Source organism: Ceratotherium simum, chromosome 13, assembly GCF_057802395.1.
Source record: "Ceratotherium simum simum isolate JZ-2026a chromosome 13, ASM5780239v1, whole genome shotgun sequence".
Classification (NCBI taxonomy): domain Eukaryota; kingdom Metazoa; phylum Chordata; class Mammalia; order Perissodactyla; family Rhinocerotidae; genus Ceratotherium; species Ceratotherium simum.
In genome coordinates this window covers 40,395,895-40,423,814 of record NC_141912.1, presented here as the reverse complement: position 1 = coordinate 40,423,814, position 27,920 = coordinate 40,395,895, and the positions used below count along the sequence as shown (strand labels likewise).

The following is a 27,920-nucleotide window of genomic DNA, read 5'->3' as shown; positions in this document are numbered from 1 at the left end:
CAACATCTGAAAGTGGGGCTCTTGGAGGTCCTTGACCCAGTGGCTCTGGGGCCACCTTCTTAGAGGCCTCCACATCCCCTCAGCCAGGTGTGCTCCAAGCAGCAGCCTGCTTTGGATTCGGGGCCCAACTGCCTCTTTACATATTCACTCTCTCTAGGGCACTGTCTGGACTCATAGCCCTGACAAATATAGTTCATAGCACTTTGCTTTTCCAAATTCTGGGCTCTTCAGTCTTAAACAACACAAGCGTGTCACTAGTCCAAATGGGCTGCACCCAGTGACCAGCTCCTTGTCATATCTTTCCTTAAAAGTATTGTTTTCAATGGGAATGCCATTGGCCTGTTGAGATGGGCCGCTCTTTATTGTACAGGACCAAGCCCAGCTCACTAAGCACCAGTAGTGTCTTTTCCACATTGTTGTGGTCACTGTTCAGTACCTGGATGAGAGCCTCCAGTCCCGTGCAAGGTGAGGACCAGATGAGGCCTGCAGGTCCATCCCCCCATGGTCTGTCCTCTGCTCCCAAAGTGCTAGATTACATACTTGGACACACCCACGCCAGCTGTGTTAGTCAACGTTCTCCAGAGAAACAGAATTTTAAAGAATTGACTCATGTGATTGTAGAGGCTGGCAAGTTCAAATTCCGCAGGGCAAGCCTTCCAGCTGGAGACCCAAGAAAGAGTTGATGTTGCAGCTCAAGTCCCAGGGCAGTCTGGAGGCAGAATTTCTTCTTCCTTGGAGGACCTCAGTCTTTTCTCTTAAGGACTTCAAGTGATTGGAAGAGGCTCACCCACATTATGGAGGGTAGTCTGCTTTACTCAAAGTCTGCTGATGTAAATGTTAATCACATCTAAAAGCAACATCTAGACCAGCATTTGGCAAATATCTGGGCATCATACTTCCACCAAGTTGACCCATAAAATTAACCATCACACCATCCAATCACAAACACGACTTTTTAGGCATAGGACACTCTACATGCAGATTTAGAAAAAATAAAATTCTCTATCTGTGTGGGCACATAGTTCTGCTAAGAAACACCCAATCAGTGTTTCTGAACACAGAACACATAACTCTTACCCTGAAGCACCTGCATTTGGGTTATTTCATTTTTAGAGCTTCCCCAAGAATGGTGGAGTTTAACCTTACATGTACAGACATCAAATGGGCCATTAAAATGATTAGATTATCTCAAACAGAGCTGTGTTTGCATCCAAGATAATATCCAGACTCTTCCATAGAAGGGAGAAGCTGCTCCTAATTCTGAAAATTTTAATCTTCCCAAGTTCAAAGAATGTGAAGGTCTGCTCTCCTCCCAGCACCTGTTAGACTGCTGTATCAGCTGATGACCAGTGTGCTCCATGAGCTGAAGGGAAAGCCCTTCTGCTGAAATGGGGATTCTCAACAATTGCTATGCCCTGGGACATACACTGTCACTTCTAATTTATGGAGTATAGTTGTCCTCCATCCCCAGCCACGAGGGATCTGAACATCCTTGTGATAGGAATAGCCATAACTGAGGATTAAGCCTTTATATGAAAAACAAGATTGAGTTTGCAAGTAAACCTAAGGCCCTAAAATATCTTTATATTCACCAAAACACTAAAGCAATACACTACAGAACACACAATAATGTCGAATTCATCTTCCATTTGTCATAATGAGTTCTGTGTACTCGACTTCCATCTACCATTCCTTATACACTGGAAATTTTTCAGGATCTCTCTCCCCTAAAGTTTCGACATGAAGTTCGTAAATTATTTTTATCTTTGCATATTGTGGCAATTCCTTCTCTGTGTCTGCTTTTCTTCTTCCTGCGTGTTCAGTGCCTTCCTGATGTTATCTCTTGGGGTTGTTGACTCTCCAAGATGCTGCACCAAAACCTTTGCCATTGACCCTCCTTACGTATGTTCCAGTTCCCCACTCGTGCTCCTCACCCCTTGGTGAATGAAGTATATTCTCAGACTGTGTGCCCTTCCCTCCTCAACTTCCTTTGTCTCCCCCAACGTATCATTGCAAGAGCCTCCCTCTGGATTTGCCATCTGTTTTGCCTCCTTTTTCTAGTGCCAATTTCCTGGGCTCCTTTTTTCTCCACTTACCCCCAAAATGAGCAGCTTATATCCACTGGAACTGAAATCTGTGCAGAAAGAGAGCCATGTTTACTCGCATTTCATGTAGGCAGAACTCAAGGGAGGGGAACTATGTTCTCCCTTAAATATGTCATTCCTGAAAAACGTGCTCTGCAAAATGGTCGGCAAGTCCATCTCTGCCTCTCTCCTCCTTACTCTCTCCTCTTTGATAATATTTAGCCATAACAGACACAAAAAGAGCTCTAGTGCTATTTTCTGGAAGAAACAGATAAATAAAAGGATGAGGGTAGGAATCATCCGAGGATCTGAAAACAGGACCATTACCACCAACATTACAAGCAAGCTTATTAAAAAGTCATTTACTTCCAATTATGGAAATCAATCATATTAGACTATATAAAGGAATATGAAAGCCCCTGTTACTAATGAAAATCACGGTGAATTTGGAGTGAGTAACTGATTGGAAGGCAGAAGTTTAGTACATGGGGTCCTACATTTGTAAAAAGTTGGAGTTGATCAGTGACCGCCAAAGGCCGGCAGCTCTGCTTTTTGAAGCCCTGAGTTGGGAATATTGCAAGGACACGTGACTGTCCCTTCTGAGGGAGTCATTTCAGTCCACTGGCCCAAGATAACACGTTAACTTAGACCTTAAAGATTGCTTTCAGAAAAGAGAACGGGGAAATGCTGATTCGTATCATATTTGAACATAACTGAGGCCTTAGAAACAATTGCAATGGGTCACTTTCTTCTGTCCTCCATGCAGTATTATTTATAATTTAAGCCCCCCATAATAATTACTCTTACTACTACCACCGCTATAACTACCCGACCTGTTATGCACCTACAATGTGCCAGGCACTGTGCTGGGTGCTTTCTGTACATTTTGTCTAATTCTTGCAGCAGCCTTACCATGATGGTGTTATCACCCTTTTTTAATGAAGAAACTGAAGCTCAAAGGGATTAAGTGGCCCCAGGTCACAGGTAGTTAAGTGGCACCTGCTCTCTTGAGTGAGCCTTCACTGATGTTCAGTGGTCTCTGAAGGCCAGCCACCCTTCTCTGGCTTCCCACCTCCACCATGATTTCCCAGTGTTCCCACTGGTTCTTTCCCCTGGGCTCAGCCCCTTCTGGCTCCCTTGGATGATTCTCCTGAGGTGCACTAATATATCCCAGTCCCCCACCCCCACCCCAACAGTAGGTGACCACAGAGAAAGAACACAGGAACCCTCCTAGATTGGACAGAGGGCCTGGCCCATTGTACCAGAAAGAAGCAACATGTATGTGTAGCACATAAGAAAAATGACTTTTGAACCTGAAAGATGAAATCATTTCCATTTGATTTTGTGTTTTATTTATAAACTCATTAACGTGTTTCTCTTAATCTCCAGCCCCTTCAGAGGGAGAACAATTCCCACATCAAGAAGCCCCAACTCTGTAAGGTAGTTATTTCACAGGCCACCCGGCATTTTGACCAGCGGTGAGCCATAACTGGGCATGTTTCTTTCCACTGACTTTTTAAAAGCACTAGCTGATTTAAAATTAAGCAAATAGAATCAAGCTTTCTCTTGGAATGAGCGAGTTTATTGTTTATATCAAAGAGCAATGTAAAAGTCGCTGTTTTCATGTTTTAATCTCCCTAAAAGCTATATAAATTGCCAAATCAAACGTCTTAGTCTTTGGGGTTTATCTTATACACCATAAGTGAACGCTGCCCTCTACGTCCATAGTCAATGAGAAGCCCTACAAGCTAGCCTCCAGTGTGAGCAGGGGACACTGGGAATAAGTAGACTGTACCTGCCCTAGCCCCACTGGACCAGAGGCGCCTTGAATGCCCAGGCACCTCCAGGAGTGTCCCCTGCGCTACCTCTGGGGCTGCAGGGATGGAAGTCAGAGGCCACGCTGCACAGGCTCTCCCCGGGTCCCAGATAGCATCCCTGGCAACCAGAGCCACCTCTTCAAGTGGAAAGAAGGATTGTGATCTACAGCTACTCCTCCAGGGCAGGTCTTGGAAGCTGGTTACATCCCTCCCTTGCTGAGATAAGACCATCCAGGCATCTGAAGTAACACCTTTTGAATGGATGCCAACACGATCACGAGCCCTCAGTTCCCCAAGATATTTAGTATTTAACAATTCATGCTGGTTGCTGAGCTGAAAATTTCCCCCCTGCTTACCTCCTAGCACATTTATTTGAGCTTTTAACAAATGCACTTATTTACTTAATTCTCTGAATATGTTTATGGAATATTATCACATCCTGGAATAGTGATATCAATAAGCTCCTTAGCTTAATTAAGCGTATACAATAGCCAAATGCCTCAGCTTCAGACAGAATGTGCTAATCTTCTATGATTACTATGATTACTTGGGTAGCCAGAATGAATATCCCATAGGAAAAGAAATCAGGTCTCCCAGACAGAGTCTAAGTTGGTCATTTTTTATAAATGAGAGCATTCCCAAAATGCGATCATCATGTACTGTCCTGGTGATAAGGTAGGAGCTGTCTTGGAAGCCCAGACTGCTGTCTGGTGTTTTCATCCCGAGCTGAAATGCTCATCAACTATAAGGCACATCCTCCTCTACAAGATAGGGCCAAGGCGATGGGTGCTCTTGAGAAAATCCCCGTGGGGGAAGATCAAGGCAAGGTACAATGTGTTTTTCTTGAAGTTATTGTTATTTTTTAGAATGAGCTGCCTTTTCCTCTCTCTGTGACTTCATAATGTTACCTGATATGATATTTGGCATACTGAATGGAAGAAGAATCTTGAATTCTGGAGAATTGAAATGTCATTTTGGAATGAGACGGCTTAAAAACATGTGCCCAGGATATAGACCCTTCCTGGTCTCCCGCTCTGTGCTCTGTGCTCCATCACTGAACCTTTCTCTTTGGGAACCCAGGGAAGGACCTGTCTTCTCCTGCTCCCAAGGAGGGCTGAAGGCTTCTCAGAGGCCTCCCCAGCCCAGGCCAGTGGAAATCCCTTGGGTTGCTGCCACTGTTCTGGGCTCCCTCTGACTCCATCCTCGCCCCTCCCCCCTTCCTCATTGGGCTTCTGGCAATCACAGAGCTCTGACCAATAAGCTGAAACACTCCTTATCGCCCCAGCCCTGTTGCTGGGACTCGGGTTGTGAATATTTTCAGTCAGCACACACGACAGATGACATCACAGGTGTGGCAGGTACCCAAGCACTGTGGTCAGTGTGCTACAGTAACATCAGTTTCCTTCTCAAGGAAGCATGTTGCAGTGGGCTTTTAAATTTTAATTTCTTTTAATAAATATATACAAATATACTTTTACATAAACCATAAGTCATACACACTTATTAAAGCACGATTTTTTTTTTATCTTGCATGGCTCCCACCTCTCCTACCCAGTGCATCCTCCACCCCACATCCACCCTCAGGTCACCTATCATATCAGCTCTGCAGACATCTATGCCCATTACGGCCATGCTCATATGATCGTCTATATGCGTGCACACACACAGAGTTCCATACACACATGTAGGTAAGGCTATGCCATTGTTTGTTTGACCAAACACAGATCACTTACACCCTTTTTTCCTCATTGTCTTCTTTGCTTCCTTTTTTCTCCTTTCCTGCTCTGTTGAATTATTAAACTTTTGGCATTCCCTCCCCGAAACTCTCCCCCTGCCTTTTTTCTGATCCTCCATTGATTTGGCTGCTATGATATATATTTTTATTCTTCTAGAGTTAAAAAGTAACTTTAACAATGTCTGTAGTTATTCCAAATACATCCTCCTCCCAGCCACATCCAGGGCTGTAACTGGTCTAACTCCCCATTGAACATCCCCTCCCCTTATCTCCATCTCGTTATTATGCTCAAAGTTTTGGTTCCCACACACACACATACACGCATAAACACAGAGTTTTTATGGTCAATAGTTAAATATTTTTACCTAAATATTTATTCTTTTTTATGCTCATTATTGTTTCTTTTATCCTACATATTTCTCTGTGTTTATTTTTCTTGTGTCTGATCATAATAATGACTTTTTACACTTACGTAGTTCTTATTATATGCCAGGCACTCTTCTAAGCACTTTACATACATGACCTCGTTCAGTCCTCACAACAGATACTGTTATTATCCCTGTTTTGCAGATGAGGAAACTGAGGCACACTGACAGTCAGTAACTTGCTCACCTGTGCAAGTAAGTGGCCCAGCTGGTATGCAAACCAGGGAGCCTGACTCCAGAGTCCATGCCCTTAACCTCCGTGCTTGGCTGCCTCTCAGCTGAGCTCTCTTTGCTGGGGAGAGGGGGTCCGGGGAGTGGTATCTGGGAGGTATATGCTCTTAGTCCTCTTATGACAGAAAGTGTCTGTACTGTGCCCTTACCTGTGAATAGGAGTTTGACTGTGTATAAGATTCAAGTGGACAGGTATTTCCCTCCACTGTCTCCTGGCATCTGTTGTCACAGAGGCGGGCCTGTCCTCTAAGTCATACGTTGCAAGTCCCCTGGACTCTGGGAGTAGTGGCTCTTCTTCTCTGAAGCTCTGCAGTTTCACTATGATGTATCTCAGGGTGGATGTATTTTTATTTATCCTGCTCAATACTCAGAGTGCACGTCAACCCAAGGGCTTATGTCTTCCTTCAATTCTGGAAAATCTCAACTGCTATCTCTTCCAATATTGCCTCTTCACCATTGCCCAGTCACTTCTTCTAGACTCATACAGATGAGGAAGCCTCTCGATCTCCTCTCTGTGACTTTTAACTGCTCTTTCCTATTCTTATCTCTTTTGCTTTATGTGCTAGGTTGGGGTGAATTTTTCTATACTATCTTCCAATTCATTAACTCACCTTTAAAATACATCCAGTCTCTGTTTATTCCCATATTCCTCTATTGGTTTTTTTTGTTTCAATGACTCTATTTTTTTATTTCAAAATTTCTTTCCTATTCACTTATTCTCATTTCATTTATACCTACGTGTTGTATGATTTCTTATTCCTTTTAAAGAAAACTTATGCTTTCATTAATCTCTTTGAGTATTCTCAACCTACTTCCTTTAAAGTCTGTCTTGCGAGTGTAGACAGACTACACTTGGGAGTGGCACAGTCGTTATGGAGAGCAGCACATCAAGTTAAGGACTCAGATCTGCCGAGACCCAGCAGATACATGTTCTCAGACTTCTAAGATGGCACATTCAAGGATGGTCATCACAGTGCTGTTTGTTTTAATGGGAGTGGGAAGCAATCTAGCTGTTCAACCCTCAGGAAAGGGAAGTAAAATGTTGGAGTACACACTATGTGCCCCATGTATGTAGCAGCTAGAAACTGAGAACTAAATGCACATACAGCAAAATGGGTAGATGTCAAAAACACAGAACTGATAAATAAGTAAGAAACAGAATGAGAGCTGTAGCACAATATTACTTTCATAGCAGAGAAAATTTAACACAAATTGTAAGAATACACACAATAAAGGATATGCATCAAACCTATTAGAATGGCTGCCTATTGGAGGAGAGAGGAATGGGAATAGGGGATGGGGCATGAGGCATGGGGATAAAAATGCACACACACACACAGACAGACTGACGAGGATGGTGTGCTGTAACCTGAAGAGTGAGATTAATTCAACCCTCTGTGTGTCTGCATCAATAAACGTTTTTATCTGCCTGTCCAGAAAATTACTTTCATCTGCAGTGAATTCATGTTCCAACTATTGATTTTGCTATCTTTTTTCAGCATTAGATTTATTCATATATTTTGGCATTTTGGTGGGCAGGCCCATTTTTAATGAAACACGTTTTCTTTCTTTCTCTTTCTCTCTGTCCCTCTGTGCTCATTCCTCTCTGTCTGACAGACCCTCCAGGCCCGCAGTCCAGAAGCAGCTCTAATCAAGACAATTTGGAGTGACACTCCACGGGAGTGCTGGGATGTGGTCAATCTGGTCACAGAGTCAGTGGGCAGCTTGGCTTAGCAACCAGAGAGAGGCTGTTTGCACCTTTCTTCTTCCTTGGGCTTGTGGTGGGACGGGAGCCAGAGCTCCAAGCAACATGTGGCAGCACTTTTTTTTTTTCTCAGTCCTCCTTCACTCACAGGTTGGGTGGCGGGAGTCTGACCCCCACCTGCAGCTTCAAACTGTGAGCCCATCTCTTGCCCCTGTCCTGCGTGGTGCACTTCTAGTCCCCTTTCTGCTTCTGGACCCAGAGCCTGCGAGCTGAAGGCTCAGCTCCACTCGCCATCTTGCATTTCTATCCCACTTCTGGTCTTCAGAAGTATGTCTTGTAATCTAAGCTAGCAAAGTCTTCCTGATATTCTCTTTTTTCATTTTATCCACCATTGCTATGGTGAGCAGAGCTGGTTCCTGTTGCAATAAATATTCAAATTGCACAAACAAGTTTAGATAAAACGTGATGAAACATGTATTAGCAAGGAGGAGATGAATATGCCTGATTTTAAGACTTCAAAGGATTTACACACTCCTGTTTGTTGGAAATTCATCTAAGGATTACACATTTAAATTATGCTAAACACATTGTTTTTACAAATAGCCTTACAAGCAGCCTTTAGGGAATCTAACCTTTTGGTAATCACAATCCTCTGTGCTAGTACAAAGAAACTGGTTTCCCACGTCACAGGTAAAATTGACACTCCAAATTCAGAAGCACTAACTAGGCCTTCCCTCTCAAAGAGGCCCCTCGGGCAGGAAGTCCTCGTATTCGCTCCACACCCCAATTCTGCTATTGATGTTTAGTTTAATTTGGTTTTACTGGGATACTACAGTAGTAGAGTCAAACAGAAGAATAGATTTTACCTGGATCCAGAGCCCTTAGGAATTACCTAGGACCCTGGACTCTTGTATAAATCAAACTCAGTCTCCCCCCAGCCCTACTCCTCCATTCAAGCCCTCCTTTCCAACCCCTGCCCCAAACCATGTACATCCCGCCTTCTCCACCCTATTGCCCCAACAACTCCCTTTGACTGGAAGGCCGTTCCCAATCCCCCCACCTTAACACCCCTGCTCCTTTTGGAATCTACTCAAGTCTCACTTTTAGTAATGATGCCTTTTCTAATGCCACTAACCCGCCTTTCCCTCATCTCTACCATTGCTTTGACAGTTAGCCACTTGGCCTGCGGGCTCGTCATCTTCTGTATACAGTGTCCTTTCAATATATCTGAAAGTGCCTTAATACCTAAAACGAGTGTGGAGTATCATATATGCTGGTTCGTTATCCCTTGATCATCCCAAGAATCTTGAGATATAGGAGAGCAGATATTATCACAGTTACATTATTATTCCCATTTCTCAAGTGATAAAATCGAGGATTAGAGATGTTAAGTAGCCTTCCCAACTAGGAAGTAGTAGAATTAGGATTTGAACTGAACTCTGTCTACCTACAAATTTGTAATTACTTTCCGGTGTAACTAAAATGGCAAAGCAGTTTGCTTCATCTCCAGTCCAACTCCAAGTGACTGCTTACAGCTGCCCCAAGTGCTGTGTTGAAGAGCCAAACTCAGGCTCAGCAGGAAGGCAAACCATCCATGAGGGAACAGCAAGGTTGGCCCTGGGTCCAGCTTTTAAAAGGAAGAGCACACAGGCCCCTGTTTGCCGTCCTCACATCATGCAAACTTCCTTGAGCTCAGCTAGAGAGGCTTCTACTAGTTTGTATATTACGCAGCACTTAGAACACAGGGCTTAACATACAGTGTATGAGTGATAAATATTTACGGCTTGATAGCAACATTAACATCCTCGTCACAGAAATTGCCCGAGCAGCCTGCAACGGCCATACTGAGGGAGTCGTAAGTGAATAGCTCTGCTCTGGACCAGCTAAGCAGCTTTCACTGGATGAATGATTTCAAACTCACATGCATGCAAAATAAAGTGTGAAGCTTAAGAAAAATTGTTTTATCCAGAGGACTGAATATCAGTGTATAAAAAATAAGTGTTGCTTCTGCATGATGGTAATATTTTTCATATGATCTACTTAGTACAGAGAAACTGTACAACATGCGATGCCCCACCTCCACATACCCTGCACCAGGGTACTTTTAAGGTCATGCACCTCCTCTGGATCTTCCCACAGGTTATTGCAGGCTCAGTGTACCCCCTCTACCTGTGGCTGCCACCCCCACTCTTTCAATTACTGAATCAGAAAGGGAGGGAAGGTGTTTCTGGCATGTACTGTTGTAAATAACTGGAGAGAAAATCACTAATTCCCACCATTCTCCTACAAGCAGAGCTCTCCTCCCTGCCCTGCTGCCCTCCCAGATCATCTCCTGCCTCAGGCTGGGAGTTCTCTGTTTCTGTTGCATCTCTTTTCCATACCTCGGGCCGGGGACGCGTCCAGGAACCCAGGCCAAAACCAGCAAAATTTATCACCCTGCTAATGACAGCAAGCTGCATGCAGAGTGAATTCTGCAATCCACGTCCACTCCTTCTTTTGCCAAAACCTGTGCAGCTGCAAGATCCAGCAGATTACAGAGACTCTTATCTTCCCATGAAGAACGGCTCTGTTGGAAAACGCAATTAGGTATCAGTCATGAGGCTATTTTTAGAAGCTTGTTTGGGAAGATCTCAAAAACAAAAATTGCCATGTGGTGGGAGATGTTAGCCAATTTGCCAAAATTGAGCATCACTAAACACATTTTAAACCTACTTTTATCAGTATGTAGCATTATAAAGACCCACCTTTTGTCCCCTAGGGATGGCTCATTGTTCTGGGAGTAGATATTTATGTTTGTGGAGTTTACAGAACTTTCAATCCTGGTGGCAAAATCCCCCTCTTTATTTATATAAGCAGCTCTTCCCAGGCTGGGGGCTGTGGAATCCTTAACCCTGTCATTCCAAAATAGCTTCCCCAGGGTTTGGGGAAGGGAGCCTGGTCATTCCGATATGAAGCAGGGGAAGTCATGACATACAAGGCCTGAGGATGGGACACACCTGGTTGGGAGGCACATTGTTGGGGAGGCCACTGGTCAACGAGGCCAGTGGTCAGGGAGGCAAGTCGTCAGGAGTTGTCGAGGAGGCTCCATGTCAGGGAGGCGGTTTTCGAGGGAGAAATGCAGCCCAGTGTGTGCTCTAAAGGAGCAGATCACTGTCCAGTCTCATTACGGAGGAGGTACCCAGGCACAAAAGAGGCTCGTGGTGCAAAGTACCTGTGCCAGATACTCAGGAAACAGGCCAGGCACCAAGGCAGCATTGGCTCTCTGTACTGTGGGCGTGAGAAAGCCCTTAGTGACCTAAATCAAGAGATGTGCCTAAATGGCGTGCTGCATTTGTCACAGCACTGTCTCCGTTTATTAAAAACTGCATGTGCTAAGCTTCTTTACAGTTCAAGTCAGCAATGTTGGACAGACTGGAGTCCCAGCCCAGCACCACCCCTGTACCCCTAACCTCTTTACTCTGCTGATATACACAGTAAGGGGCATGTCACTCGGAGCGGGGATGAGCTCCCATCTGTGGCTGTGGCTGACCTGGGTTTCAGGTCACGTTCCTGTTGGCTCCAGGCTCATCCAGTACTCATCTTTGGGCCAGGTTTCCACCTCCCCAACTCCCCCCCACATACTCCCCAAGTTCCCACCTACGGCCACTTGGAGTTAGGGTGCTAATAGTTGCTTATGCCCAATCCTTGGCTTCTTCTCTGTGCACAGCCCTCTCCAGTGGGGACACATGGAAGGCAAGGCACAGACTTGCGTGATGACAACCCTGGAAACAGCAGTCTCCAAGGGGGAGCTGGAGGAACTGGTGATGTTCAACCCGAGAGGACAAGTCTACGTGGAGAAACTGCAGCATCCTCAGACATGCAAAGGGCTCTCACTGCCAACGAGAGAGGATCCTTCTTCTGTGCTGTTCCAGAGAACAGGCCAGGTCCAAATCTGAAAGTTACAAGGAAGCCGGTGTCAATGCCACATCAGGAGTTCCTTATATACAAGTTAATCTGTGGAACAGCCTGGATACATAAAAGTCAGAGGGGAAATGACCGTTTCATTCTGTAGAAGGGACTCCTAAATTGGGTGGGAAGTTAAACTGAATGACCTCTGCCATCCCTCCCAATCACAACATTCTAGGAGCACCCTAGAACTTTCCGTGAGAGACAAGGTCTCCCCTGACTGCTCCATCGTCTACTCATCTTTGAAGACTCAGTTCAGCTGTAGCCTTCAAGGTGTAGAAAGCACTTTGCGTGAGGAAAGAAACATATGAGACAAGGAAGCAATGAGGTTCCCAGGCTTTCTCGGAATTCCCCCCGTGACCTGCTCACGTCTCCCAAATGGGACATGCGAGATAGACAGCACTGACATTTTAACAAGTACCCTGAGCCCTTGGACATAAACAAACCCTGTGGCTGCTGTTCCCCCCATCCCTCAAGCATGAAATCATGGAATTTTAGAGATACAAGAGGCCTGAAGGTCATTTTGTCCCAACTCCTAGCCGGGGCAGGAATTCTCGCTCTAACAAGCCAACAGATGGTCACCCAGCTTCTGCTGAGCACTTTCAGGAAGGGGCTCTCTGATTTGCCAGGAGACTTAGTCCATTTTGGACAACTTAATCCACATTGAGACAGTCCTGATTGTGAGCTGTTTCTTCCCCATATTGAGAGCCCAAGTCTGCCTTTATTCAACTTGACTTCTGCCCTCAGCAGTAGGACAAAAATAAATCTGTTCTCTCGTCCATATGACAACATTTGGATTTTTAAAGACAGGCATTATCTCCATACTTCTCTCCCTCCGAGCCTTTTCTTCTCCATCTAAATGTCTCAGGTCACCTCAAATGTTTCTCATATGGTGTGGTTTCAGACGCCTCACCATCCTAGTCACCATCTTCTAAATATTTTCTATTTTGCTAATGCTTCTTATGAAGAGTAGCTCCTAGAACAAATACCGACTGTGGTCTGACCATTGCAGAGAACAGTGGAGCTATTACCTCCCTTGATCTACACACTATACCTTTATTAATGCAATCCAGAATAATATGTGTTTCATACCAAATGATCAACTGTTGTTGATCATATTAAGGTTCATATTAAGGTTATTGTCAACTAAAACTACCATCTTTTTTCACATAGCTTAAAAGAAACAAGTGAATTTATAAGTGGTCCTATAAATTATTAAAAGATCAAATCCTGCATCTCCCTTCATTATAATAGACAGATAGAATTAGTTAAGAGGCCAGGGCCCTAGCAAAGGTTATGAGTGACAGACTAAGATAACTAAACCCAAAGACAATTACATCCAAAGGTGAAATGTGTATTGATGGGCCAGGGCCCCAGCCTTTGTAGCCTCTTCCTGCAGCACAATCCAGGGCATGGAAAGGCTCTTCTGGGAAGCGATGCCAGCTTTGTCTTCCTTACTCTACCTATTTTTTTAGCTTGCCACATGCTTCTGAGGCCAAGTCTTCCTCCCACCAGTAGGAAACTCACTCGTGGTTTTCCTTTGTGTCTTCGACAGGTCGCCTGAAGGAAGAAATCACCCAGCGGCATATGCAGCAAGTAGCTCTAGGTGAGTACAAAGTGGACCTGCAGGAAGAAGGTGAAGGTGATACAAGCTGACCTGGTCTTGGAAGGTCACACCTTGCTAACAGATAACCCATCCCAAACCCTCGGGGAGGTTAAGGAAGGCAAGGTTTGCTGTCAGTGCACCTTCTTTGTCTGCCCCCCTCTCTGGGACTAGTTTCCTCCACCTGTGTGCTTGTTCCTGGCTGTCTGCCCCTGGCACCCCACCCTCCTAGCTGCTGTCTCATCCTCCTGCCCTTTTCCACCCCACACCCCAACTTAAATCCACCCCGTGTCCTAGCTCCTCAGGGTCCTACTCTGAGCTTTCTAGAGCTACCACTAACTAATGCTAGGAGTGCTAAATGATGAAAACAGCCACCATTTGCTGAACCACCTCTATGCGCTATGTGTACACTGTCTCCTTTCCTCCTCACAACAGCTCTAAGAAGTAAGTGCATTTTCCCGATGAAGGCGATTCAGTGACTTGCCCAAGGTCACATGGCTAGCAAGTGTTGAAACTAGGATTTGAACCCAGTTCTCTGAGTCCAAACTTGGTTCTCTTAGCCCTCAAGCTATTTACTGCCCACAACAATGATGGTTGCACTTCAATACATCGACAATGCAAAGGTTAAACCAACACAGTGATGTTCTTGGGGGATCTCGTGCCTTTTAAGCAGTGGACATCTGCAGAAGATGCTACCTTTTGATGTGTGACCCAAGGAAGTCTCCTGAGAGGAGCATGCGGCTCTCGGGAAGGCTGATGGAGCAGGCATCCTAGGCAGGAACACCTGGTTTTGTCTCTGGCTAGCCTGGGACCGAGCACTTACAGAGCTTTGATTAAATAAGCAATTCATGTATTCCAAACAAAGGGTCCCCTTGAGATGGCCAGGCCCCTGGAGTGACCTGTAATTGGAGAAATCCAGCACCCAGGACCTCTGGGGGGAGATGGAGGAGCGCTCCAGTGTCATGAGGATGACCTGTTTGACTCTAGCCACTTGAATTACTAGGAAGGTTGGTTGTTTAGTTTCAGTAATGATAGTGACCGTATCAAATAACTCCTGATTACATCAGAAACGTAGAAAAGGAAGCCTAAGTCACACTGACAGGAGCTTGAGCTGCCCACTGTTGGCCCCAGGACCAAGGGGTCAGGTGAACGCGCCAGGCCTGCCCCTCCATGGCCAGAGACTCGGGCAGGGACTCTGCCGGGAGCTGAGACTCAGAGCTGAGACTCTGCGGAGTGCCTTCTCCAACAAGGAGCCAGGGCTTCCAGGGGCGCTAACTCACAGGGCTGGGCTTGGGAAAGGCACAATGACCTCTGTTGGGAGGCTGTGCCAAGGTGACCTTCTGGGCGTCCCGGCAAGCCACTGAATGGGGAGGCATCCCTAAGAGCTGCCACAGGGCCCTGCAATATCTGGCCTCTTCTCCAGTCTTCATGACGCTGCTTGGATAGAAACAATGATGGGGAAAATGCCACTCAACCCCACGGGCAGTTTTCATCCAGGGCCTGGGAAGCCATTTCCATGGCTTTCAGGGCAAGATATGCTCCATATTCTTTGCCCCCAGTTCCCTGACCCTCCTGGGCCCTTGGAAAACTCCTGCATGTCTTCAACCATGGACGTCTCCTTAATTGCTCTGCTCCTCTCTCTGGGAGTCTTCTGAGTTACAGCGGGTGTCAGGTTCGACAGGGCCCAGCTTTGCCTGAAGTAATCAGCAAACTTCAAATGGAAAGCGCTTTGGCTGAAAGGCTAATTAAGAGCATTTGAAATGCTTATTTGTTTTAAAAGCATACTATCCCAATTAGAGAAGAAGTGTTAACATCTCCCAGCTGCCATTTTGAGACTAAATGCCATGCTGCCGTCCAAACTCCCTGGGAGCTTGTCTGAGGGAGATTTGGAGCCACAAGTGCCTGTGTGTCCCAGGTGAACATATTTCCCAAGGGAACTCTTCTCACTGAGAGAAACCTCCCAACACAACAGATTGTTTATAGAGCCATTTCCTGCCTTAACCCTCGCCCTTCAGACTCGCGCTGGGGCTGCAGGCCAGGACCCACGGCTCCTCTAAGACTCATAGCAACGCACACAGTGTATTTGGCTCCCCGATGCTCTGTAATCTGGGCTTCCCGTGGAGGCATGGAGCAGTGACTACGTCTGCTCTGGCCCTGCCACTTCTGTGGGTTTGGCTTGTCTTGTATTCCCTCCCTGCTTTCTGTTCTGTTTCCTTGTCTACCTCTCTTCACGCTCCCTCACCCTCCATTTTAAGTATTCCCTTTGGTGGTGTTTCTTTCTTTTGCCTCCATGTTCCTAGGTTCCCATGAAAGTGTAGGCAGGGTTGGTTGTGTTGGGGGAGTGGGGAGAGGGTAATGAGCAAGTCTGAGCAGAGAAGTTTTCTCGTATTTTGCATAAGAATATGTGTGTATGAGTAGACGTGTGCCCAAGATAATTTGAATAAAGGCAGTCGCATACCCCAGCAGAACCAAGATTTAGTGGTGACATGAGAGCGCCATGTGGAGGAAGGCAAGCCAGACCCAGTGAGGTGCTGGAGCCAGCTCGTTCCACGACGGAGGAGCGATTGTTACCATTTCAGGAATTTTTCAGGAAAAATTAAATTATGTGAGCTTACAATTAAATAAATTGTATTAAAAAACAAAGGTAACAAATACTCAAAATTCATCACTTCCTAATTAATTTACAACATTTTACTCTTATCTGGCCTCTTGAGGTGATTTACATCTACTATGTTTGTATACTGGAAATTCCATATAATGGTGTGCTTCCGTGCATCTCTTCCTGGTCCCACGTCCAGTGATATCACACTGGCAGCTTGAAATCATGTGGGGTGGGAGTATTTATACAAAGGAAACTGAAAAACATTATAAATTGGCACTTTTTTTTTCCCAGAGAGCTGGTTGTTAAACATTTACCACCAAACCACTGGCACACAGTCAGGTACCCATGGAGAGGCCAGTTTTGCGCATGTGTGTGCATGTGTGTGCGTGTGTGTGTGTGTGTGTGTATGCTCTTATGAACACTTCTACTCCCCTTCTTGGCTGAAAATCCAGATTACGGCTCTCTCTTCATTTACTGCCTACCCACGAACCCTGGGCCTTTTGAAAGTCAGTGAACAGGGAAACCAATGAAGACAGAGTGGGGCAGGAGAGGCCTTGGGCCCAGTAGGCCCCCTAGATGTGACAGCCAGAGCGGGTGGGGGTCCTCTAAGAGAAACATCAATGATCTTCTCTAAGAAGATCATAAACAAACAAAAGTTACCGGTGGATTTACAGTAGGGCCTACTCCCTCACACTCTTTCAGGAAACAATAAAACAGGGTTATTTTTAATTAGGCTTCATTTGGAAGTGATACTAATTGAACTGGATTCAGCTGGCTGAGTTGAGCATGCTGTGCTGAATTCAGCTGTGTGCGTTTTTCCCACTTTATGGTACCAGCTACCCTAAATGGTGCGGTATTGTCGATAATGCAGATGGGACTACTCAGCAAACGTTCCTTGAGTACTTTACCATGTGCCAGGATGATTCTAAGCTTGTATGTGTGTTTTCTTCTTTGATGCTCCTAAAATGCCCATGAGGTAGAGGCACTCTTGTCCTCACTTTAGTGTTAAGGCCCAAAGAGGTTAAGTGAACCTGCCTGACTTTGCTCAGCTAAGGATGCAGATGTAGACAGCCTGGCTCAAGGCCCGTGCTGTAACCACCACACTGCACTGCCCTCAGCACAGTGCCGGGCATCATGGAGTCCACAGAGGGACAGAGATCAATGCCTGGCCTCCAAGAGTTCCCATCCTAGCCCGCATGAGGGCACACAGACATGAAAAGATAACTTTGTCTGCTTTCATAATTAGACACATATATTATTCCATTCAATGTCCTCTTCCCACTGCAGCCCCAAACCAATTCACCCTTGACCTCCTCCATGAAGCCTTCCCTAGCCCCTTCTCCCCATGTCTGCTTTGTCCTCCAACCTCATGCACCTCTGTCAGAGCACCAACCTTGTTCTGTAATTATTTACTTCCATAGCTCTTCTCCATGCTAAAATATGAGCTCCTAGAAAGCTGGGTGCTGTCAAATGAATCTTTGTACCCCCAGCAGCCAGCATGGGCCATAAATAGGCCAAATCGATGCCTCCCCAGGTGACTTCCAGATTCACACATCTTGGAAAAGTATAATGAGACATTTGAACATAAAATAAAAAAGTCCGTTTAAAAGCAGCTGAAGGAGTAAATGCTTTTGGACCCCACAGCTGAGCAGATTACAACACACAGGCAGTAAATTTGACTCTCTCTTATCTAGCCACTAAGCAGAAAGAGAAGCACTCAGAGCTACAGTTTTCATTTTCTGACAACAGGAAGCATACTAACTAATTCATCTGCAGAAATAGAATTTCTTCCTGGAGCTAAACACAAACCAGGTTTTATCGTGCAGACCCTTGAAAGGACACTGAGTGAAAGAGTGAACGATGTCTTCAACGGCAGTTTTACGAAAGATACCAAAATGTTGTTCAACCAGATGATTCTTGTATCGACCCTCCATAAAAGCAAGAGGCCTGACAGTAAAGCATAACTCATGGAGAGCGTTTATGTGAGCGGCTGGGATAGTGTGCTCCAGGTGTTCCGCTTTCTGATGGTCACACAGAGGAGGAATAAAACCGGCGGAAGCCCACCCCAGGAACGTGGGCTGTGGCCTCTCTCTCAAGTGTCTCTTCTGAGCAATGTTTGATCAGGGACTGGCTCTCATTCAGCTCACAATCAAAATTCTACCAAGTGCCTGTGATTAACATTTAAAAGACACATGGCACTACAAGCAGCATGTGAAATGTGTCAGTGAGAGGGACAGGCCATCAGAGCTTTGGGAGCTTACCAGAGCGAGTGGCCCCTGGGGGCTGTCACTGAGGTCACAGGCCTGGGCTGAGCCTTGAAGAATGGGCAGGATTCGGAATCTCAGAGGAAAGTCGGGGGGTAGTTGTTGTGTGGGGCATGTGTGTGTGTGTGTATATAGTGGGGGGTGTATGTGATGTGGGAGGTGTGGGAGGGGCTGGTATGTGTGTGACATGGTGTGTATGTGTGTGTGTGGTGTTTGTGTTAGTGCTATGTGTGTGGCATGAGGGTGTGTGTGTGTGATGTGTGTGATATGGGAGAGTGTGTGTATGTGTGTGTGGGGTGTGGGGTGTGTGTGATATGTGTGGGGTGTGTGTGTGTGTGTGTATGTGATGTGTGTGGTATGTGTTTGTGTCTGTATGTGGAGCGGGGAGGGGGAGGATGACTTTCTCAGGGAGTTGATTTGAGGTGGCCAAGGGAAAAGCTAAAATGGTGAGTTGGGCCATTTTGCTGAGAGCCTGGAATCTGAGCATTTATCTTACAGGCAGTTGAGCCACTGAACATTGGTGAGCCAGGAAGTCCTGGTTAAAGAGGCCGTTAGGAAAAGAAAGCCCCCAGGCAGTAACTTGAGTTCCTTAGCATTTGCTGACTGATGAGTCAGTAATCTGTACCACCCTTCACCACCCACCCCAAGCCTTCACCTTGCCCCTGCGCTGGGCTGTTCCTCTGGATACACACACTTCCACCCCAGGGAAAGCCTCGAATACTCTGGCCATCTCTGAGTAAATCTGCTGCAGATGTTGCCCAGCAAGATCTGAGGCTGCCCCAGGGAGTCCCACACTGACACGTGCCAAGCAGACCTGGCCTGGCCCCTTGGGGGTAGATGGTCAGTCAATTATTTTATTCTGTATTAGATGGAGGTGGGGGGATCACTGTCCTTGAGAAGCCCACAGATGTGCCTGACACAAGCAATCCACATTGGATGACACACACCTTTCTCGAAATTATCCCTTGACCAAACTTCTGTGAAAACATAACCTGCTGGAACATTCCATTGCCTCTACTTGTACACATGTTTTTCATATACTATTACAGAAGGTGGCAATAATAACAATGATTAATAAATTTAAAAAATCCACAAGCGTGACATTAGCAGGTTCCAAAAGGGGCCAAAGATTGCCCCCAAAATACTAGCCTCTTGAATACTAGTCCTCCTCTTTCCTTCCCCATCCCTCTCACCACCCCAGGAGCATAGATCCCTTGAACAAAAGCAGTCCCCAAGAACAGCCCATTGTGGCCCCACATGAGGCCCTTGGATTGCGCTGGTGGTGTACCCTACCTGAGCCTGACAATCGAGCAGTGACAGCTCCAGATCCCCAGCAGGGGCCTTAAGGAGGAGTGGGAGAGGCATCAACGCTGAAGCCTCTTTTTCTGCATTGTTCCAGCTTAGCGGCCTCTGAGGAGCTCTTTTCTCCCAAACAGAATTCCTGCAGTGACCTCTTGTGGCATGCCTGTCGTGCTCCAAAGAGACACCTCTGCTGTTGCCACTTTCTCCCATGTGGTGTAAAATTGTTTAAGACTGAGTCTTGAAATGCTTTTTGGAATTCTGCACCTGGGGACAACAAATTTGAGAGAAAGCAAAAGGCCAGACTGTCATCCATTTATTCAACAGACTTCGCTGAGCACCTAGTCTGATCCAGACAGAGTGTGAAACCAGGAATTCCATGAAGAGGAACCACCGATTGAGACAGAGCTGGAGGGGACCTGCCGGCATCATCTAGCCCAGTGGTTTTCAGAATGGGCTCTGCGGGCCCTAGGTGTTCTGCACAGCCCCGTAGGGACCCCAAGGTGAGGGTGAGGAAGCCAGTGTGCAAGCAGCAGGGCCCCAGGGTCTTCACCCACCCTGATTCAACCAAAGCAAAGGCTCTTTCTCTTTTTGCCATTAAGCCTTTGAAGAAAGGGTTCTGCAGCTTTTAACACATCTTGCTCCTTTCTGACCTTGTGGCTTGTTTAAGACACTTCCAAGGTCCAAGCTTCCCTTTCCCAGAGCTGTCAGTTTCCTCTGGGCTGTCACAGAACTCTGCCTACCTCTATGATCGAACTTATCACATTGTATGGTAATTGTGTAGAGTGACTTCATTTCCAACCCCAAGCACAGTGATTGGCACATAGTAGGTCCTCCATAAATGTTTGTTGAATCAATCAGTGATATCTAAGGGATCAAATTTTTGCCTTAAAGATGCCCCAGGCACCAGCTAAGGGGCTCTGTGCCTAGGTTCCAACATCTGTAAAATGGAGTGGTTGGACCAAATGATATCCTGTGCCCAGCAGAGTCCTGAGACTTAGCTGGCGTCTACTGATTGCTTGGTGAATGAGCAAATGAATCTAACACTCCTCAGCCCTCAAGTGCCACGATTTTACCTCTTTGTGAGTGCAGACTTCCTTAAGACGTGCAGGAAATACTCAGAGCCTTGGTGAGGAGACATGTGAGGGCTTAGATGGATTAGAGATATTCTTATCCTCTCAGAAATGAATGATCACATTGCTGACCCCTTGGAGTGAGGCAGAATGTAAATGAAGCAGCTGCCCTAAAGGCTGAGATGGCATCTCAGTTGGTTCCAAAAGGACTTAGGTGGCTCTGTAAGACCAGTGGTAAAAATCTCACCACCTGAACCGATTCTAATCCACAGTGCTTGTGAATATAGGACCAGCTTCAGTGACACAAGGTCCTTGGCCAAATCTCCAGGCTCAGGATGGAGGCTGGGAGTGAGGAGGAGTTCCCACTCCATTTCCCTGTCTAGTTTCCGCTGTCAAGCTCCAGACCCTTTAAGTGGTTCCGGACTCCCTTGCAAGCCATTCCAGAGAACAGAAAGAGGCTCTGGGCACTAGCCCTGGTGCCATCTTGAACTGCAACTGTGGTTTAATAAAAAGTGGACTTGCCTTCGTGTCAGGAGAACCCTGCTCGAATCACGCCTCTACCATTTGCTAGTCAGGTGACCTCGGTCCATTAGCCTTCCTGAATTTCCATTTCCTTGTCTGTGAGAGAAGAACATCTATTCACAGGGCTGGGCTGAGTGTGGAGCCAGGCGTATGGGATGAAGCCAAGGACGGAGTGGATGTTCAGCGAATCATCGTGGGCTCTGACTCTGAGTGCCAGGAACCAGACAAACCAAATGCCAAAGCAGTGGGCACAGCCGCCGGCCGCAGAGCCTGCCGCGTTCTGGGCCACCTGCACCAATTGGCATAACTGGTGAGGGTCACCACAGTCCCACAGTCACCACATCTCTCCACCTTCATTTGCTCACAGGCACTATTAATCACTCTTCCGTGCAAAAATACAATCAAGCCCCAGGAAGGGGCCGTCTGTGGCTTTGGTGATCCTGTGACCAGTGGTCAGAGCCATTTTTTTCATGCAGATGTGCAGAAACCATGTGTGCTACTTTGAATGAATTAGGCATTTGACGGATATCTTAGTCAGTTGGGGCTGCTGTAACAAATTGCTATAGACTAGGTGGCTGATAAACAACAGAAATTTATTTTCTCACAGTTCTGGAGTCTGGAAGCCTGAGATCAGGGTGCCAGCATGGTCAGGTTCTGGTGAGAACCCTCTTCTGGGTTGCTTCTCATTGTGTCCTTACATGGCGGAAGAGGTGTGGGCTAGCTCTCTGGCCTCTTCTTACAAGGGAGTTAATGCCCTTCATGAGGGCTCCACTCTCATGACCTAATCACCTCCTAAAGGCCCCACGTCCAAACACCATCACATTGGGGATTCAATTTCAGCATATTAATTTTAGAGGGACACAAACATTCAGTCCATAACAATGAAACACATCGAAGACAAAATTCTAGACTAAAATGTATTGTGGCAAGCCCCTCCACCTGGCCCCTCTCCCCTTTACACATGATCAAAATCACCATTTGGGCTTGACAGATCTCAGCCCAGGGAAGGTCTTGGTGTTTCCTAGGAACAACACTGTTGCGTGTGTAATGAGGTGAGCAAGACCTTTCCATTTCCCCAAAGAAGTTAATGATGAGTTTAGGGAAGACCTACCAACAGGAAACCAGGGTAATCTGTGCTCAGACACAAACAGTGGGTGCTGTGTGTTCCAGACAACTAAGAAGCTTTAAGTGGTATTTTGAAAATACTGGTGTGTGCTCAGGAAACCATGAGAGAGCTGTTGTGAGGAGCCAGGGACCCACTCAAGATAGGCATATGTAGGAGTACTTCATGACGGAGCTGGAGGCAGGTGACACCCACATAACAGAGCAGAGAGGTTCCCATTCAAAAAAAAAAAAAAGGAAAAGAAAAGCAGGGGGAAGTGAGTTGTATGGTTAAAGTCTATGAACGACCATTTGGGGATGACGCTGGCAATATTTGGTAAAGTGGAAGATATGCAGATCCCGTAAGCCAGCAATTCTGTGCCTAAGAACACACACCCAAGAAGGTGCCACATAGGTGCTCATCACAGCATTGTTCTAATCATAGCAAACAGTCAAACAAACAAAAACAAAAACAGGAGGTAACCCAAAGGTCCCCCAGCGAGGAGCGGGTAAATGACCCATAGCTGTGATGTGTCACACAGTGGAACACCATAGAGAATTCTAAATGAATAAACTAGATCTACATATAGCAATGTGAATACACCTCAAAAACACAATGGTGAAGGAAAGAAAGAAAATTGCTGAAGGATATAAATGGAATGATACCATTCGCGTAAATTCTAAAATTTTTAATACAATTTCTTGGGGGAGGGGAGTGGGAGCTCTGTTTTATTGTGAAAGATAACATAAATACAGAAAAATGCATAAAACGTATATGTACAGTTGTACAGTCCAACAAGTATTTACAAAGACCACACCTATACCACCTCCTCTAAGGTCAAGTATGAGCCAAGTGCTATTGAAGGGACATTAAAGATATAGAGGGAGACTACAAAGCACGAAGGGGAGGCTGTGCAGTGCCATCAGGATGGTGTTATCCTGGGGAGGGAGGAGGGATTGGGGAGGGCAATCCTAAGGGGGCTTCCACCAACTCTGTAATGTTCTAGTTAAAAAACAACACCAAAAACTGAAGCAACTCTGGCTAACTATTTAGATTTTTCAAAATACGGAGGTGGTACGTGGGTATTATGTATATCATTCTCCGACCTTTTTTTGTGTTTGAAATGGTTTATAATAATTTCCAGAACTCTACAAAGGATTAGATTCCAAGGATTCAGAGATCAAACAAAAATCACTGTTTAGTGGAATCGTTGTGATAGTAGAAGTGGTAGTAAAAAGCAAATCCCAATTCAGTTCTGATTAATCTCAGTTTTCCTCACTACCGCTAACGTCAGGATCATTTTACTGAAAGATGAGAACAGAAAATTTACCACTTCTCATTTTCTCCGCCGGGCGCATCGTATTCTCCAGGAGGAACTTGATGGCTAAAGATGGTGGCCTGGCCCGTTGAACAATATTGAACAGTGTGTGGGAAGTGCTTGTGAAGGCTACCTTTTGTTGTTCTTCCACTGTCTCCTTAAATCTTCCCAGGAGGGATGGTTCTTCCTTTGCGCCTGGGTGGAAATTGGACAGCCTAGTTAATTACAAACAAAACAAAAAACATTGGTCATTTTATATTGTAACTACAGTCTCGATAATTCAAATTTCACTCGAAGATAAGACTTCTCTCCCTTACTCTCACGAAAGACAACTGCCAGGAGGAAAGGGCTATGGTCAGCTCGCCCTCTCTCTCTCACTGCCTCCCTCAGCCAGCTAAGCTCAGTTTCCCCAAGAAGGAGCTGGAGCGCAGAAGGAAGGGAGAAAAGGCAGTTGGCGAAGATCTCACTGGGCTGGCTCTGTTGTAACATGGCTTTGTGCTCTCTGGGCCTGGCAGATGTTCAAAGCTGGCTCTTCCTCATTTGGAGTACTTTCACGGGTCCCTGGAGGTCCCTCAGCAGCAGGTCCCTTGACCTGAGGGAATGCACCTTATTGGGACAGTTGTTTACCCACTTTGAGCCTGTGTGGGTCAGGGTCCAAACAGGAAGCGGATGGCAGTACTTAAATTAGGTCTTATGAAGCGAGTTGAATAAAGGCCTATTGACAAAGGTGTGAACAATGTAGGGAAACCACAAGGGAGACCGCAGCACCTCAGAGGTGGTAACAGCAGCAAGGCAGGAAGCATTGCTGCCCCTATGCCTGAGGGGGCAAGAGGAGTGGGCGGTTACTGGAACCGAAAGACAGAAAGGGCTGTGCAGAAAGGCTCTGGCCCTCTGACAGGAGCTGTGACCTTCAGTCAAACAACGCATCCAGCTCATGGCACCTGCAGAGATGTCTAGGGAAAGAAATATCTCAGCCTTTCCCTCCTCCCACCCTCCAATCACTTGCCCCTGTTCCCCGTTGGCTGAGCCTAGCCAGAAGGCAGGAGGTAAGGAAGCCTGTTCTAACAGCGAGCCTCCTGGGGCAAGTAGCAGAGAGGTAGGAGAGAGTGGAGGGTGGATTTGGAGAAGTAAATGGAATAGGTCCAGCACGCAGCCCCCAGGCATTCTGTGGTCCACTGCTACGTTTCTCTCTACTAGGGTCCCAGTGACCCTGTTAAAAAGGATCCAAGTCTTAGGTGGTGTGCTAGAGGGTCTAAGTGGTGTGCTGGAACCAGTTCATACTGGCTCATGAGAGGTGAACTGTGTGCATCTCTTCCCACCTCCAAATCCAGGAACATCATGTTGGTAGCTTGAAATCAGCCACAAGGGGAGCATTTACACCACAAAAGTTGGCAAACACTACCAATCAGGGTTATTGTTTTGGAGAGCTGCTGGTTAAATATTTACCAGCACACCACCCATCTAAGGGGACCCTAACCTGACTGTCTTCCGGCTTATAGGCTGCGTGGTTTCCAGGAACACAGCAGCAGCTCTCCGTTCTTGCACACCGTCAGCCCATGCCCTACCCTCTAGAGATCCTGAATGGGAACCAGACGTCTGTCCACTGTGCACACGTGCACATGCACACACACACATACACGCACACACCATACACACACATACAACACACAACACACACATACATTCCCAAGGATTCTTACCAAGCTGTCTGAGTGGTCTCCTTCAAGCCCCCTCACTGCCTTTGAGGGAGGGAGAACAACCCCTGTATACATCACCCTCAGTGAAGAGGATTAGATGGGCTTAAGGCAAACTGCTAGCTCTCTCTACAGAAATTCTCTTCAAAAATTTCTTTAGGGCCGGCCCCGTGGCTTAGCGGTTAAGTGCGCGTGTTCCGCTGCTGGCGGCCCGGGTTCGGATCCCGGGCTCGCACCGACGCACCACTTCTCCGGCCATGCTGAGGCCGCGTCCCACATACAGCAACTAGAAGGATGTGCAGCTATGACATACAACTATCTACTGGGCTTTGGGGGAAAAAATAAAAAAATAAAAATTTCTTTGGGCCCTTTTCTAACTTTGATGTGGGTATTTTGTTTGTCCAGCCAGTTCTTGCCACCTTACTTTGAAAATGTGCCAGTTGTGCTGTGTGGTCTGTCTCAGAACTCACTTTTGACTCTGACATATAATAAATTTTGGCCAAATGAACAGATTGGCTTACAAATTGGCTAGTAGCAGATAAATTTGCAAAAATGGAGAGAGACAGTTTTATTAAGGATTCTCAATTCAATGCCTAAAAGTCCTGAAATTTCTCTTAGAAGCCAGTCAAGAGACCCGACCAAACCCCACTAACCCTCATCCTGAGAGGTTTTTATAGAAGGAAGGCCCATGCTCCCTCTCACAGGCACGAGAAAAACTGCCCTCCCCGAAAGGTCGTATGTGTGCTGAGAACACTCCAGACTGGCTGGTGCCGGGGTGACAAAGATGTAACTGGGTTCTAGGGATGTCAATGTTCCTGCTAATATCTCTCTGAAAAGCCACTGAGACTGAGGCGTGTGGTCACCACTGGTCAGTGAGGCTGAAGTGACAGAGAGTGGAATTAGCAAGGGACACAGGCTTTGAGAGAAACCTTGTGTTCAGAAACGCGAGCACGCTTCTGAGGAGTGAGGAAGCCTCGCGGGGCTGGAAAGCAGGCAGAAGCAGCGTCTGCACAGACCTGCCTCCGGAGGGTGGGGTTGGGGGGAGGCACTGAGAGCCTCTGGAAGAGGGTCACTGTACTGGGCTCTGCGTGGCTGCAACTGGAGAAATGCTGACTGGAAACCAAAAGATGGATCTGGGGTTCCAGCAGAAAGGACTTCGGAGAGGTAGGAGAGAGAGAGGCGACCATGAAAGGGAACCTGTGCCAAGCTGAAGCAAGCGACGAGACTAGAAATGTCTTTCCTGTGTGTGAAGTATGCTCCTGGGTTCTCACCTGTGTCGCCTGCAAGTCCACACTGACCCTCTGTGTGGTCCGCGTCCTCCACAGAGAACACGGTGGGGGAGAAGAAGCAATCACAGAAGGAGAGAGGCCTCCGTCCCAGGGCCGTGACCTTGGGCAGAGAGGCCAGAGGAAAAGCGCCGGAAGTTACTCGGGCAGAAAGAGACGACTTCTATTAAGGGGTGTCCAGGCCTGAGTTTTGCTCCAAACAGGCCTAGGGAACGATTCTGATTGTTCTAAAGGCCTGGCCGTCCCTCCTCTTGGAGAGCGCCCCCTTCTCCCTGGGGGGCAGACACAGGCAGTGAGTGCAGGGCCTGTGGCTGTGGATGTGAGTGTGCCCAAGAAATTATCAGCCACAGCCATGTGCCCGCAGGGCACTCATCACCCCCTTAAGTCTGAGCATGGCACGGGCAGCTAAGGTGTTATGCAGAATCAACACCAAAATGGATGGGGGCACCGAGCGCCCGTCAGCGTGCGATTACTGCAGCTGACAATAAATTTGAGCCATTAAACAGGAAATAGTCTGATTGGGAAGCCAGAATCTTTGCCCCTGAGCTGCTGACCATTGTGGTAATTGAGCCACTGACACCATCAATCTCCAGAAGAACAGACACTTTGACTCCTCAAACAAGGTGAGGCTGAGTGATCTACGGTTCTGAGAGACGGTTTAGCCCAAGGAGGCCGGAGTGGGTGTTCAGCAAATGAATCATTAGTCGGATGGCTGAGGCGGCCAGCTGGAATGCCTCCCCGGCTCTGATGTCTCGTCTGCCATGGGAGAGCCACATAGCTCATGGCCTCCGCCCATGCAGGGCACTGGCCAAGTGATGGCCATGTTGGGCCCCATGGCCTTTGCTCTATGGAAGCCTCCAGAAGTCCAAAGGGCCCCTTTCAGCTTTGGTGCCTAGTTGGAAATTTCAGTATTGTCTTCCTTAGGACTCTAGCACGCAGCTAAGGAGATGGTGCAGGCTGGCTCTGGGTATTCAGGGGCTGAACTTGGAGAGGGGCAGACTCCAGTGGGTACCAACAGCTCCTCACACCCTCAGGCAGCTGCAAATGCCAAGTGGGATCAGGATGCAGCCATGAATGTGGTTAGTAAAGGGCAGTCTTCACAGGCCAGCACTCGGGGAAGGGACTGAGGCTTTCTCTTAGCCCCAGCCCCAGGTCTGAAAGGCATTCATGGAAAAGAGCATCACCTTCAGATACCAAGGACAAGTCAATACCGGC

At 46.8% G+C, this 27,920-nt stretch overlaps 1 protein-coding gene across 1 annotated transcript in view; it reads left to right on the top strand.

Moving 5' to 3' along the window:
* KIF6 (kinesin family member 6) overlaps window positions 1-27,920 on the top strand; it is a 376,398-nt gene that overhangs the window by 325,816 nt on the left and 22,662 nt on the right. The window contains 1 exon segment of the mRNA XM_014782562.2: window positions 13,498-13,548. Within this exon segment, the coding sequence (XP_014638048.2) occupies window positions 13,498-13,548 (51 nt within the window).